The sequence below is a fragment of the Mesitornis unicolor genome, unplaced genomic scaffold, assembly GCF_000695765.1.
Source record: "Mesitornis unicolor isolate BGI_N332 unplaced genomic scaffold, ASM69576v1 scaffold8289, whole genome shotgun sequence".
NCBI lineage: Eukaryota > Metazoa > Chordata > Aves > Mesitornithiformes > Mesitornithidae > Mesitornis > Mesitornis unicolor.
The window spans coordinates 7065-23453 of record NW_010209184.1 but is presented as its reverse complement, the minus strand read 5'-3'; the positions used below and the strand labels follow the sequence as shown (position 1 = coordinate 23453).

General features: G+C 36.8%; 1 protein-coding gene across 1 annotated transcript in view; it reads left to right on the top strand.

Annotated features, from left to right (window-relative positions):
* The window catches only part of PRSS12 (protease, serine, 12 (neurotrypsin, motopsin)), a gene marked incomplete at its 5' end in the record, with an annotated part of 35884 nt that extends 20988 nt beyond the window's left edge, over window positions 1–14896 (top strand). The window contains 5 exons of the mRNA XM_010192786.1: window positions 1016–1221; window positions 1866–1944; window positions 4039–4161; window positions 12250–12530; window positions 14589–14896. Of these exons, the coding sequence (XP_010191088.1) occupies window positions 1016–1221; window positions 1866–1944; window positions 4039–4161; window positions 12250–12530; window positions 14589–14896 (997 nt within the window). The remainder of the gene's footprint in view (window positions 1–1015; window positions 1222–1865; window positions 1945–4038; window positions 4162–12249; window positions 12531–14588) is intronic.
* Window positions 14897–16389: the final 1493 nt, after the last annotated feature.

Sequence of the window (16389 nt, the reverse complement as noted above, 5' to 3'; positions counted from 1 at the left end):
ATAATTCTTTCTGATTCTTCAACCACATACAACAAAACATCTATGTATGTATGTATGTATGAAGCAGAATTATCTTAAGTAATTAAAAGTAAAAATCTATCACAAAAATTCTCAAATGAGATGCTTACATGCACAATTCATGTTGTGTTTTTTTGTTGTTTGTTCATTTGCTCCCGCATTTGGGAAAAAAGTTCATCACTTTCACTCCTCACAAAAGAGGTCATTCACACAATGGACACTGCACTCATTGCTGAAGCTGCATGCCACTACACATGCTACAAGGATCAGGACTTCAAACCCTAATAAAATGTTCTAAGTTTAACATTTAAATACCTAAGTTTGATACTTATCCTTATACAAACGTAGGATTATCATACTGACCTTCTTTGTACAATACCTTGAGGTCTCTGTATGAAAATGCTACACAGGCACTAAGTACTGGGTTCCTCCCAGGAAAAGGTGAGTGCTTTCTCCTATTACATTACAGTTTTAAAACCCAACTGTGGGGTGCATTTTAAGAATGGCATGATAATGAAATATGTTAATAATTATTAACATCTAATAGATCTGTATATCATAGCTTCTACTACGAGTATACTGTATTTAACTGCTCCATTTTTCTGAGGCAATCAAACCAGAACAAATTATTTTTAGCACTCACAGATGCTGATTTTATATGAGGATTAAAGAGATTATGAAAAAGCAGCTTTCACGTATTTTGTATTATAGATATTTGTAATGCCGTTACAATGAAAACACTTTGCATAGTGCCTTTTAACTAGATACATAAAAGCACTTTTTAAACATTATTAAACTGTAGCAATTTTGTTACACTTTTTTTTCTACTTATCAGAGTAACAAGACACACTGAGAAGAAAAGTTGTCATTAAGTGAATCAGTGACAGGACTTGGAATGAAGTCTCAGTGTCTGCATGTCACAACTCACTCTGAAATATTTCTGTTAACTCAAATGTACAATGCCTCAAAATTTTTTTTTTAAATGCTTTGTTTCCAGGGGTGCAGCTAGAGCAAGGACCATGGCATATTTTGGGGAGGGCAAAGGCCCAATCCACGTGGATAATGTGAAATGCACAGGAAATGAGAGATCCTTGGCAGACTGCATTAAACAGGACATTGGAATGCACAACTGCCGGCACAGCGAGGACGCGGGGGTGATCTGTGACCACCTCAGCAAGAAGGCCCCCGCGAACAGCAATAAAGGTGAAGCCCCGTTGTGAGGGGTAAACCAATGGGTCTGGATGGGTAACTGTCACTTGTAGGAAGAGGGACATAAACAATCCCACCTCACAGAGGAAATAGTTATGTCAAAAGAATTATGGAAACAGAAGTGGTGGGAAATCCTCTCTGCTTACACTCTTGTGATCTTATTGCTGGGCCAGCTGTGCAAGTGAATCGTAAGGGCTATTCAAATAACAGGGTATTTGTCTACCATAGTTTACAGCAGCCATGTTTCTAAAGTTGTATGAGGGATGTGAAAATGCAGAACCCTAGACAGCTACTTTCAACTTTTAAAGGTATAGCTTATCTTCAGGTGAGGATGGAGACCTATGTGGTATACCAAGCTCTGGTTTCACTTACAGGAAGTAAGGAAGAAGCCTATTAAAGACACTACACTTCAGAAGCAGAGCACAAATGTGTAAATTACTCTGTGATCATAGCTAAAAAATATCAGACAAAAAAAATCTCCCAGTCTGAGAGTATTCAATGTATTTTCCCTGAGCAAAATTTGGTTGTTAAAACCTACCATTAAGCAGAATAACTTCAGCCTTTGGTTAACTCTCATTGTAGATTGGCTGCTATTCATTTTGAGTTTAATGGTGTCTATATCTCCCTTTCTGGTTTAGATTCTCTTGCTTCTGTTTGTGGATTGAGGTTACTACATCGTCGACAAAAGCGAATAATTGGTGGGAAAAATTCTTTACGGTAAATATTTTTTGTTAAAGACAAGTAATTTTGAATATTAAGCTTCTAAGACATGTATTTGCCATAAGCAGGTTGCCTAATTTATGTTTTTATTGTAGGTTTGTTTTGTTTGGTTTTTTTTTGTGTTTCTTTTCTTTTTGTCTTCTCATGAGGTGGAAGTAGAAATACACTCAAAGCAAATTTAGTAGGAAATTAAAAAAAATTCATTGATAAATGGGTTTAGTCCTTGATTGGGTTAAATTTCTTACTTTAAAAAATAGCCATTTTCCTTTTTTTCAAAGGTTATCTTATATCAGAGTGTCAGCTATATGAAGAAAGCTACACATACAGTACAAGGTTTTAGATTCTACCTGCTCCGTAAAAAAAGGCCTGGGTATGATTCACTGCCTAAGACCTGATTTTCCTTCATAAAGCAAGCCTCTCTTACATTACACAGCTATACAACCAGGCTTTTTGTAAACACTTTGTTCTTAGCTTTGAATGACATATTTACATTTTGTTAATATGAACAGATTAACTAACTACTACTACTACTACTAAATGCTAAAATAGCAAGTATAGGTTGTTTTTTTTAACAGTTGTGAGTAACTACAAAAAATGTATGCTCACAGGATCTTATGAAAGGGATTGTAAAAATATACAGTTATAGAAACATTATATATAATTGTACAACATATTTCCAAGTACATGCATAGCATCAATCAATCCATTTAAAAAACCCTACTACCTAAGTGGAGGAGCTTCAAAGAACAGTAACAAGAGGAAACCCAAAAAAACATCTAAATGCAGCCAGAGAGAGCGAAGTAGGATTCCTTACCTTAGTAAGGAGACAAATGTGAATAATAAATAATGCATTCTACAGAAAAAGAAGTTCAAGAATTATTGTCCGAGAATATGTATACAAAGGACACTGGATGAAATTAAAAGATCACAAATAATGGGTTGCAAAATTAAGTCAGAAGAAACCTGGTATCATAATAAACTAGCACAAGGACATTAGAGGAAGCAAAGAGGTGAGAGAAATCCAATAGTGCACTTAAAAGTGCTTCAAAATCAAGAAAAAGGAACATACGAATGATATCAGAAAAGGACTCTGTCACAAGAAGTCATTAAGACAAAGAACTTGACAAAGTTCGGAAAGGAACTGGATACTTACATACCTGCCAGGAATTCCAAAGCTGTCCGAATTACCCCATTTTGGAAAGACATCTTAAATCCCACCTTCCAAAACTTAAAAGTGTCTAAATTGTTTTACACTGTATGGGAAGTAGGTTTCTCCACCTTACTTTAAAACATTTGGCACTGGCAACTCTGAGATAGGATTCTGGACTAGATGATCATGGGCAGCTCTTGTACTCCAGCATGCCTGTTCAAGGTGACAGTAGTCAGAAAACACCTAAGCCTCCTTGTTGCTTATTCTTGGATGCTGCTGTTACTTACAGGAGCATCTCTCCTTGTCCCCTCTCTCTGACTCCATATTTTGCTAATGTATTAGACTAGTGAAAAATAATCCATCCTGTCTTGATAGGCCTGCAAATATGTATCCCAGATCTAATGTACAAAACAGATTATCACAGGCTGAAAATAAAGGTACTTATCTATTACTTATGGTATTTACAGTTGCTTCAGACCTCTTGATTTGCCAGCTTCCCTTTTCAAACCAACAAAAATATTAACACAGACAGGAAAGGACACTGGTTTAAGATTTTTCAGAAATTCCCTTCTTTCCCCTCTCTAGCTGACAGGAAATTTCTGGTTTGTTGACTTGGATGGTATTTGGCAAGGAACTCATAGAATGTATTTTTGGCACAATGAATGCAATCTGAGAAGGGAAAATTAAAATAATTGACAGTGGGAGGAAGCGCTCAGAGTGCTGGATGCCCAAGCAATCCATAAAGTAATCCTGACCATTGTTAAATAGAATTCAGAATGCTGCAGGAATAAAGGTATTCTCAACTGTTACTCAATAAATAACATCGTCTGTAAGCTGTGTCAGCCAAAGAAACAAAATTGGATTTACATTCAAGGTAACTGACAAGCTGCCTCATTTTTCTATCGTTATACCCTGAATGCAATGTCTTATGCTCTTCATAGGGGTGGCTGGCCATGGCAGGTTGCACTTCGACTGAAATCTTCTCATGGTGATGGAAGACTCTTGTGTGGTGCTACTCTCATCAGCAGCTGTTGGGTCCTCACTGCTGCACATTGCTTTAAAAGGTAGGACTCTTCAATAGGGAACTGTATTTTCATATTATTTTGTTGTTCTGGGCACAGGCCAGAATCATTTTGGTTCAAGCCCACTGAAAACTGTTCCAAAGATTTGGTCTTCGGTTTAAAAAAATCCAACCAACCAATCAACCTAACAAATTGAAATAATTCTGGGTGTTCTGTTCACAAGATTTATAGTCATAACTTGAGCATTTCCATGAAAAAATATAGACAATACTTCTGACATTTGAACACAGCTTTCTGTTATAGTGAAGACAACTGAGCAATCATCAAACACAGGGACTGCAGTATTTCAGGTTATTTTGGTAATGATAGATATTGGCAGTGATAGATATTTTTAACTGTAACACTGCAGTAACTAGATGAACTAGCCCCTCCCCAACCCATTTTAGGGTAAAGCATTATCATGTATTTTGCTGAGTCTAATAGGAAAGTAAATCTGTACACTGGATGCTAGTGAGATCGAGCTGCTTTGCTTATTCTTCACAAATAGGCCTGAACAACTGCTTTACTCTATTATCCCACAGTACAAGAACTGTCTTTTGGAGCCACCTAAATAAAGGTCTCACTCCCTTTAACAAAGTAATTGCCTACGCGGTTACATTGGTATAATACTCTGACACTGGTATCTCATAAAGCTATGTTAAATTCATGTTTATCAACTGGTTTGCAACTTGCACTCCCTTGTAAATCACAGTTGATCTACTTGGTCTAACTAATTCTGCAGTTCTCAGTATTAAGCTTTTATCTAGCTTTTCTATATGTCTTTTCCCATTTTTGCAAAAAGAGAGAATCTGTTACTGATAATTCTCCTATTCAGTTTTTATTATATCCCCTCAACAGTACTTTTGACATCAGAAATTCACTGCTGATTAAATTACTGTAGTATAAAAGCACCAACTTGCACATGAAGGAAGCTAGCCTAATATTTTAAGCTCTCAAGAGCAATTATTTCATTGGAATCCTTACAAAAAGTTGCAGTATAGGCTGGAATAAAAGCATATAAGAATGGCATTGCAGTTTTGAGGATATTTCCTAGAATTTGCTTGAGTGGGCTGCAAATGTTTTACTTTTGGATTGTATACTTTTCCTTTTGTACACTAATAACTAAAAATAAGTCATAAGCTTTTACTCAAGTGGAAACTGTTAGCTTTGCTTAGCACCAGATACACGTATTTGCATGTTTCATTAAAACAATTAAGGACTTTTCTTGGTAATATTTCAAGCTGAAATGGTCAAACAATAAAATTTCTGCCTACATCTATTATGTCCCAGTTGTTTCTGTGGAACGATGAAAGCACTTCAGGTGCCAGCATCAAATTTTATAGAAAATGGCTTTCTATTCCCCTGTTCATCATCTCTATTATGATGACTAAGGATGCAACTTAAACTCTTGAGAAAGCCTTTGATTAAAGTCTTGAAAACAAGGCAGTCCTTTCTGTTATTTTATCTCAAAGATCCTGTTCAAGGGAAGAAAAAAAATGCGGTCACAGGAAGCCAGTTATGTTTTTTGTGTGCAAATCAAGATCTTTGTCACTCAACCCTTCTAGAACACTTTCGCAGTGAAACAGTAATATTGCTGTGCTGCTGCAGTGGCACTGCATCCTCTCAGTAAGAACTTCCCACAATACATTTCCTCTTCTTCCCAATGGCTTGCTTACATAACTGGGGCTCCAAGTCACTACTGAACGTGCTGCCAAAGCCTGATCATTTTGCTACTTTGCAAACCACTCACATGATGGGGGAGTGTTCTGGCTGAGCTGCAGCACGGCTGGAGCACTGGACACTGTGATACTCCCAGATCGATGCTACCACTCAAGAGTCTGTTACAGGCTATCCTAAAACTGCTGCACATGGTCTCAAGGACCAAAGCAGTGTTTTGCCCCAGATGTTGCATTTAAAACCGTGCAACCTAGATCTAAGCGTGCAACTCCGACAGCCTGTGGGTGCACTACTTACTGTCTACTGTAAAAGAGAGGAGGCACTTTTAGCTTTAAGTTGACATTGGACAGACTGCACTGAACTTTCTAATGATCTTGGAGTGATTTTAGGGGGCTAGGTTTCCAAGAGCTATCTATAGATCAAGTGCCTTCACATATTTTCCACAGACAACAGAAAGACCAGTATACCATTTCTCATTTCCTGGAAATCAGAACACCACTTAAATAACAAAAGTGGGCTCATCTGCACTATGGATAAAAATGAAATACAATTTTATGCACAATGATAGGAATTCTTTGCCATTAGTGTGCAGTTCATAGGCAAATATGTTAATTTAAGATCCAAAACTGTTTGAGCTATTTTTTCTTTTAGAACCCGCCCATCTTATTAGCAAGTTTTGACCCAAGTGGTTCTGACAGTTATTGGGAATTTGCAGGTCTATACATAAAACAAATGAACAAAACTTTGGATAGTTAGAAATATGAGGCATAGGGAAAAAAAGTATAATTATCATGATGTCATTTTAGGAAAGACTGTATTACTTGAACATTGTACTGCTCTAATAACATAATTCTTATTTAAGTGCTTCTTTAGGCATTCTTGAATGCCCATGTATACTTCAACATGGTTCTGATAATTTTGACAACTAGGGACCCTGAGGCACAGTGGAACCAAATACCTAGTAAGACACCAGAAACCAAAGTAGAACCCAGATTTAAAATTCAGTTTTCTCAAATTTAACATGAATGGTGAGATGAATTCAAGTGTGCCTTCAATGTCAGTATTTGACTGGCAGCAGAATGATATTAGCATGGTGGCTGATTACTAATTCAACCTCCACTTGGCTGGGAAATAAACCTGCTAAGAGGTGCTGAGGTCAACATTGCCTGGCTGCACTAGAGCTTAAAGGCTTGCCCAGCCCAGCCATCCAACAGCAGGGTAATGCCCTGAAAGAAACATCATCTTCCACCCATGAAGCACTCTCGGACTCCTCCTCTGCCTCCACTCTTCAAATGTGATGTGTGTGTGGTGGCTCTCTGCCATTTCATAGGTGAATTTTAGGTTTGGAAGACTGGACACTCCTGAGCTAGACTACTTCGCTTTTTTCATGTACTGATGCGCTACTACAGTATTTCCACATTTGACAAATACCAGCTACTACAGGGGAAGAATTATAATCAGTTTAGGAAAGCCTCGTGTGTGTGAATGTGCACAGAAATATGGTAAATCTGTACAAAGGCTGCTCATTAAGCTTCTTACTAGAAACCTTGGAGCTATTAAAGTTTCATATATTTGCATGAGAAGCAGCACTTCTCATTCTGTCAGACGTTAAAAATCAGTACTTTTAAATAAGATAAGCTATCCTGGATCTCCTTCCTTTATTATTCTGCTATAAATGACCATCATCCGTAACACAGAAAACCAGTGGGAACCTATTAAAGGGAATATCATTCCTTTGTCAAAATCAAGGATGTAACACTAAATAGAAGCAGCAAGTTTTCTACTACACTATCTGACGTATTATTGACAGGAGAGCACTTGTTATCACTAGTCATAAACAACTTTCCTTCATGCTTAGGCTTATGAATCAAAATAAACAATTAAAAATCAAGTTCCTTTGATTATTTAATCAATTAAAGAATTTTCATTTCTCATCTAAGTTAAAAGCACCTAATACATTTGTGACTTTGTAGTACTCTGACTTCTATGAGGTTTAAAAAAATTACATGAACACACACACACACACAAACCCCCTTCCTCCCCCCTTCAAATTGCATTAAAGATAATGGATAGAGTATATGGTAAATCCTATAAATGATGTTGTGGATAAGGCCTATAAACTAAAATGCAGAAGAACTCATTACATTAAAAAACCCAAAACAAATCAACAAAAAAACCCCACAAGATTTGTACCATGTAAAATTACCTTTCTCTATTTTACTGGACCACTGATAATACACAAACACACATGTGCAAAATACCATGACTGTGTTTGCTTATATATATACAAATCCTATATGTCAATGTACACAATGTAACTTAGATGGACAAATACTTATTGAAGGTAAAAAAGCTTTCATAGTACAGAAGCTACCAGCATAGCACTAATATGTGATTTGCTACACAGAGCCAAAAGCGTATTTATAAATCATGAGAGTATAGTTTCTAGCCTTTTGGAAGTGTTTTTGGCAGATTATGTCAGGCAATAATATATTTAATGCTAATGACCTTGTACATTTGTATTTCAATATGACACTCAGATACACACCAGAAACTGTTAAAATATTATTTTCAAACATTCAAAGATCATATCTAGCCATTATAGCAATATCTAGCATTCTAGGGTACAGAATCCTATTTATGATAGCTTTTAAAGGCAATGAGATCAACAGTTATAAACAATGACTATAGGAAAAATTATTAAAGTGTTTAGTATTCCTTACTGGCAAAGGAAACAGCATAATTTTACTTTTTGGATTCAGCTGCTTTATCATTTAGATTCTTAAGTGGAACATCATCACACAGTTATGAAATCTGAACAGAAAAAATATACCTGAGAAATTAGTAACAAAAACAATTCTTCCATTTATTTTAGTGGGGGTTTTGCATGTAAGCTAGAGTAATTCAATTGAAATTAATAAAGCCATTTTGCTCCAGTAGTAAGTGCTACTAAGCTGGTTAATGCATCAGCTGAGATTGTTTGTAATATCACCTTTGCAAGGGGTGACACCAGAGAAGTACTTATTTGGCCGTAAACCCCATCCCAGTGTTACTAAACTATATGTTCTGAGCATTACATCTGTTCTGTAAATAGATTTTGTAAAAGTGAAAGACTGTTTGATACTGTGCACCCTGACCATCCAGCTATCTGCCTCTACGCTGACCTTGTCCACTTTGGAGAGCGGCACAGGAGCTGTGCTGTCAGTGTCTAAAATATTCTATAGCTGCATGTTTTATTCCTCTGTTCTACAAGTTTCACAAGGGATCAATGCATTTATTAGCTTATACAATAAAATGAGCTACCAGGGTCTGTTAGTTTGCTTTCCTTAGTGTATTCAAGCAGCCTTATATACCATAGTAGAATGCTTTCTATCAAACCACCAACATTATGGGCACTTCCATGAAAAAGATGGCCAAAGTAATCAATACACTTGTCCTCGATTTGGTAGTTTGTTCTGGTGCAACCAGTTCAGAAATCTTTAAGCTGCAGTTCTAGGAAATATACCTATGAGGTTCTGTAGTCTTCATGTGAAGAGACAAATGACCGTTTTATACATATATATAGAGACTGAACTGCAGATGCAACTTTCTGCAGAACACAAAATTAAACTAAAGAATCAGATTAATTTCCCTACTAATATTTTTCCTAACTAGAGGAATTTAAAAAATTACTTTTCCCTCTACATTGTACACGTATACACAAAAATATACTTCTAACTTTGAATGCTGATTTTGTCAGGGGATTACTGGAAATTTTTGCACATAGGCCAGGAAAATTTGCTTTCAAGTGTCTCTCTCTATATAAACATGCTAAATTGAACTCTGAATTATAGTTTCTAAAAATTCCCAGAAGCAATAGCGAGCAAATATATAAAACCTATTCAGTACAAACTGGTATAGAAATGAACCAAGCATTTTACTGTAAAGATGCACGACTTATTAATAAAAAGTCAAAGAACTAACACTAGAAGAAAACTGTGTTATGTAATGCCTGTACTATATAGCATACTAATACACTGATGATGTGTGTAGCTTTACTCCTTTTTGTATTAAGGAAATCAAAATAGATGGCAGAAAAGAACACCAAAACAAAACAAAAAAGAAACTCACCCAAGGCTATAGATCAGATCACAGCACTTCTGCAAAAAAGAAACTCCTGTGTTCCAGTCAGTGCCAGATTATACCTTTGCCAGCTCCCACATCACAGCTCAGCATCATTACTATAGAAGTTTAGACTTCCAACAGTATCCCAAGTGTCTCAGCAAAGTATGGCAAGTTTAGCCTTTTCTGATGTGTGGCAAGTGACCCAGGAGGGGATTCATTGGTGTCAGAGCAGAAAATCCTGGCAGGCAGTGGATGGCAAAGATTTAACAGACAATCTATAGGGTCGCAAACTTCAGATGGCCACATACAGATGGATATATGTAACTCCAGAGACGAGTTAAGACCTAACAGCCTTTCTTACTCTGAAAAATCTCCTTGAGGGCAGCCAGAATGAAAGCAACATATCAGGTGCCAATCCTGCTTCCATAGAATTTTGCCATTTACTTTATCAGGAAAAGAATCAACTATGAAGTCATTACAAGTTTTTAAAACTGGAAAAACCACACAAGATTATCTAGAAATTAGAACATGAGATCTAGTGCAAAAGAGATTCAAGTATTTGTTTTTTAAAAATGCTTACAAGGAAATACCTCTAGAAACTCTAGAAATACCTTCTAGAAACTTCAAAGGACTGGAGTCAGAACACTTGGAGAGCCAGGATTCATGCTTCTGCCTTTTCTGATGTTCTTTTCCTATTCATGATCTCATTTCTTAATTGGCAATTCCTAATGAAAATAGATTCAGCAATAAATTATAAAATACTAGCACAGAACAGGAAAGATTATTAATGTGACACATTAAAATACAGGTTTTTTTATTAAATATCTTTGAGATAAATCTTCTGATTCAAAAATTCAATAAAATTCTTGAGCTATTTTTTCGAGGTGGAAATAAGTAATGTATTTGGTAGAATACACAACTTAAGTTTTCTCCGTTCTCCCTCCAAGACTAAAATCACTACTAATAGCTTTTTAAACACCTCTGTAAACTTTAAAAAGTCTGCATCAGTTGCACCTCTTCACTTCCAGCTGCTATAGAATTTTGATTTCCAACCACAAGGAATATACAGTATCTGGAGTGTATTTCACACACTGCCATGGAGGAGGACCTGGAAAAAGTTCTGTGGTAGACAAGTTACTTGATTTTTCCTATATAGCAGGTCATCTTCAGATGAACAGATGTTTGGTCATAGCCTGCAACCCTCTCTTCTTACAAGCTTAGAAGTGAGATTTTGCTCATAGAAGGCCTGAAGAAGTGCAGAATTTGACAAACAAAGCTTTGCAGGCAACCAGGAATGCAATCCACAATCAGAAGAAACATTCAGTGGTACAGCTGTATACTGTTCAGAAGAACACTGTAATGTTCCTGCTTTGTCTGCTGCTTCCCAGGCAACCTTTAGTAAGCTATGGAGATCAGCACACTACTAGAGAGTATTAAAAAAACCAAACAAGTATAGGTTAGAAGGTGATGGAGCACTGTAACATATTTTCTGCACATGTATTACAAATTTCCTGTTGCAGGTTGTGAGAAAAAGGGAGAAATCAAAGGAAAATTATTTGGATTAGCTTAGTCAGATTTTTAAATAAATAAATGCACCCAACAATACTCTCTTGCTTACAATTTCCTGAGAAGGGCTGTGTGTCCCGTAATCCAAAATCTCCAAAGGAATGCACAGAAAATTGTTTTCTCATCCACAGTAATAATCTCTAAGATATTTACCATTTAGTCTATGATGCTAAAGAAATTGGGGTCATATAGATGCAAAACAAGTCTAAGATTTACAGACTTCCTGTCACTGATAATAGGTGCTTGTGCTGCACACATGCTGTTTTCCTTATTATAACTTCAGTCAATGTAAGAGGTTTTTAACAAGTTATCTAAGCCTCTACAATTTCTCAACCAACCTACAAAGCAAGCTTGAATGCTGTTTTAATTTCAGTAATTATTTGAAGCATCACAATGATGTTAGTACTCAGGATTTTGTTAACATGACTGGCAGTTTGTGCTACCCTTACTAAATACATTTATAATGTACACCTTGCTTGTACCTTTGAAGTAAGTGCCAGTCACAGCAGATGGTCCTAAGAAACCTTGCCTGTGAAGATATACAAAAGGAACTTAGCCCAGTCTGAAACTTCAGGAATAGTTGTTTTATATTCTTCAGGACACACTTGAGCATTAATCTAAACATCTGAGAAAGCAATTTTACTCTTTAAAAAAACCTTTTGGTATTGTAATTTATAGGAGCTCTGCATGCTTAGAATCTGACTTTACATGAGCCAGCCCTATTTGTTTTCACCTCAATCTTAGGTATGGCAACAACACTCAGAACTATGCTGTGCGAGTTGGAGACTATCACACACTGGTACCAGAAGAGTATGAGGAAGAAATTGGAGTCCAACAGATTGTGATGCATAAAGAGTACAGGCCCAACAGCAGTGACTACGACATTGCGTTAGTGAGGCTACATGGGCCAGAGGAACAGTGTGCCAGATTCAGTACCCACGTCTTACCTGCTTGTTTGCCATTAAGGAGAGAGAGACCACAGAAAACTGCTCCCAACTGTTATATCACTGGATGGGGTGACACAGGTAAAAATGTTTTCATGACTTCCACCCACTGATCTCCTTATCTGAGGCTGCTTATTCAAAAAAAACCCAAACAACCAATTCTTAAAGTAAGAAATGCTCAAAATGGAAGTTTTACTCTTTTTTTATATAGGGGAATATTTTCTCTCCTGATCCTTTAACAGGAATGACAACACTTGGTTTACTGAATTTTGTTTGTGTTTGAAAAGTGGCGATTAACCGTGTCATTCTAAATCATAGAACCAGTCAGTAAAATGGCCTCATTAAGACTGACAAGCACAAAAGAAAAGCTTATTTGTTGCCAGGCACACCCTGCACAGCAGCTTATCACGCCCCAGCCTCAGAACATAACTAACAGCTCTAACATAGTTAAGGTTTTTACAGTAAATACAATGAATATTTTAGAAAGGTTATTTAAATTACACCACTTCAATAGAAATATGAATAGAAAATATACATAAAATAGAATTTCTTATAACATTTTCAGTCTCTCGTTACCATTGACATGTTCAATCAGCAGTTAAATAAGAGAACACCTTGCCAAAATTTATGAGAGCCACAATGCAATCTGCAATCCAGGCTTTTGGAAGAAATCATCTCGTCACTTTTTAGGTCAGTACAAGATTCTTCCTCTTCAAAGGTCTTTGTCCTTTAAGTGTTTTACAAATTCCTAACCATGTTCTACTTTCATGTTTTTACGGTGTTGAATACAGTGCGAGACAGCAACCACACTTGAGCCTTTGTTCCACTGACCCATTCAAGCTGGCAAGGCCAGATACCAGTTCTTCCTCTTTACATACAACAATCTGCATGCAGAGATGTCTGGGTAGTGACCCAGTACTACAATAAAGGAGACAGACTTGTAGGGTGAGGTTTTTTTGCTAAAAACAATTGCTAATTCATTGTCTAGCTGTGTCTAGCTTTTTACACAATTCACTGAAAGTTCTGCAATATGGTTTACTTCAGACATCTATTTACTAAGACATTAGCCACTGCAATAATTGGCTTTAATTATGGTAAGAAATTACACAGAATCACAGAATATTAGGAATTGTAAGGGACCTTGAAAGATCATCCAGTCCAACTCCCTGCCAGAGCAGGATCCCCTAGACTAGGTGCAATTACATCATTGCAATGATGAAATGAAATTTCACACTTACTGTATGAATCATACTTACTTTATAAGTATTAAGATTTTACTTTAAAAAAAAACAACACCCCACAACCAAAAACCATTGGCCTTAATTTCCCAGGTATCCAACTGAATAGGAAGTGCAAGCTATAGAGAAAAGCCAAATTATTTACATGTTGACATTTTATAAGCAGAGCACTGCATAAACAATGCAGGATTCACTAGAGATAAAAAACCAAACAAATAAACAAACAAAGGACAGTTTCTGGTCACCCCCCCAAAATTAAGATTTCTTTTGGTTGGGAGTCTCATGAGTACTCTGGTACATAGAAGTTACCAGGATTGTGAAAATTCAAACTATTCTGCTGATCTCTACCAGAGGACACCTGGGCTTAGTAATATTAGCTCCTCAGCTGAGGTGACAAGCAAGCTTGTGTGTACTTACCTGGAAGCCAACAGAGGATGCAGCATCTGTCAGGTTGAGCTAGACTAGGTTTGAACTCACAACCTAGAAATGAAGTATTTCTGCAGCTTCAGTCTCCACTGCTTAAGAATCCCAAAAATAGCTTGCCCATTTAAGTATTAGGGCATATATTCTTGTAAAAGAAACGAAGTATGTTTGGAACAAAACGAACCCCAGTCTTGGAAAGATCCAGTGAACATAAGGAGTAAAGCTACGTCTTAGATTTTAAGGTTTTGTTTTGGGTTTTTTTTTAAAGCATTTATATTCCATATTTACAATATCTATATAGTATGTTAGTGTTATATTTAATGCACAGTAGATCTTTTCAGTATTTACCCTTATTTTCAGTCATTTTATTTAATGACAAAACAGTGTGAAAGACTGACAGCAAAAATTAGATTAAATCGCATTTATGTTTCCAATACCAAGCATCACAGTAAGACAATAATTTATGTCCTCTTTTCAGGAAGGTCTTATTCCAGAACACTTCAACAAGCTGCCATCCCCTTACTTCCCAAGAGGGTATGTGAAGAGCGTTACAAAAGAAGATTCACAGGAAGAATGCTCTGTGCTGGAAACATCCAGGAACAGAGACGTGTTGACAGCTGCCAAGGAGACAGTGGTGGACCACTGATGTGTGAACGTCCAGGGGAAAGCTGGGTTGTGTACGGTGTGACCTCCTGGGGCTATGGCTGTGGAGTGAAAGATTCTCCAGGTGTCTACACAAAAGTATCATCTTTTGTACCCTGGATAAAAAGCGTGACCAAACTATGAATGTCTAATGAAAACCAAACTCTATTAACAAAGTTTGAGGCAGGACAACTTTGACAGCACAGAGAGTGCACAGCTGGGACCCACAGTAGGTGGAAATGGACAGTTTCCTAATTCATGGTTTGTGGGTTGTTTTTTGGTTTTGGTGGGTTTTTTTTGTTTTTGTTTTTTTTGTTGGTTTGGTTTTTTTTGTTAAATCCACGCTGTATACACACAACCTTCCCAGTTAAAGGTTACTATCCAAACAAAATCCCTCTGTGCTAAGGAAGTTTATATTGCATGAACAAGTTACCGTGTATCTAAGATAAGAGGAAAAGCGACACCAGCTTTGAGTAACATTGGAGCAAGACAGCTGGGGAGTAGCTCCAGGCTACCTATGCTCCAAACTTCTCTAGAATTAATTAACCATATAAAAATTAATCTTCAGTCTAGTTCATTATAATTTTGACTCATTTTTCATTAGGTAATGAGACCATTAGCAGGTTGATTCTTGGTGAGTAATTCTGACTATTTATTAAACGTTGGAAGGAAAATAACTTAAAATAATCAGATCCCCAGCTATTCTGATACATGTTCTCACAGCTTAGTGTGCATAAAGTACATTCCCAAGTAAAACAGGTAGTACACTAAGTTAGTTTCTCTGCAAACATCCTGCACAGCTGCAAGATCAAAAACAAATGACCTCTTCTTTTCTTTCCTCTAGATAAAAACCATTCTGAAATTCCTAATTTTTAGTACATATAGCGTTTCTGAGAGAATTTACTTTTCCTATTTACCACTAGCTGTCAGTACAGTATCAGAATAACAGACAAACATCCCAATTCTCTCACTGCTGGTTTTGGAGGGGCTTTACTCAAGTAAAACTAAGAACCTTTATCAATCCTACAACAGAAGTTAAAGAGTATATACAATACAAATACTGCAGATGTTGAGCCAATACCTGTCTGAAAAGATCTGTGAAGTCTTAAACTACTATTTTCTACAAGATAACAATTAAACAACTCCTCATTAGATGCAACACTGGTTCAGACTGATTTTACAGGAAAGGTGAGAGTTACTTGAAACCAGTAACTCATTGAAAATATCACACAGAACATAGGATGTAATTACCATCTTAGTGCAACACTACTGGGTATCAGTCTTAAATATATCTGACACTGCCTACAGTCAAGAGTGAAACCAGGAAGTTCAGTGCTATCTCTACAATTCCTGTTGAAGGCTATTCTGACCATCTACAAGTGCACTCTATGTACTACATTCACATACATGCTTCTTAGAAGGATGCAGCAAAAGACCTGTGGGCTATGAAACACTCCAGCATGACAAGTGTGGCACATTGTGATTGTACAAACTGTGACTACCAGTGACTGTTTTCCTGTGTTTCCTATCCCCAGTGCTCCAGCTATGACAGTGTTGTGTGGCCTTTTGTGAACAAAGTGGGGTGCTTGTATTCATGTTGTCAGGGGGCAATCATTCATTTCTGTATGGTTCTATGT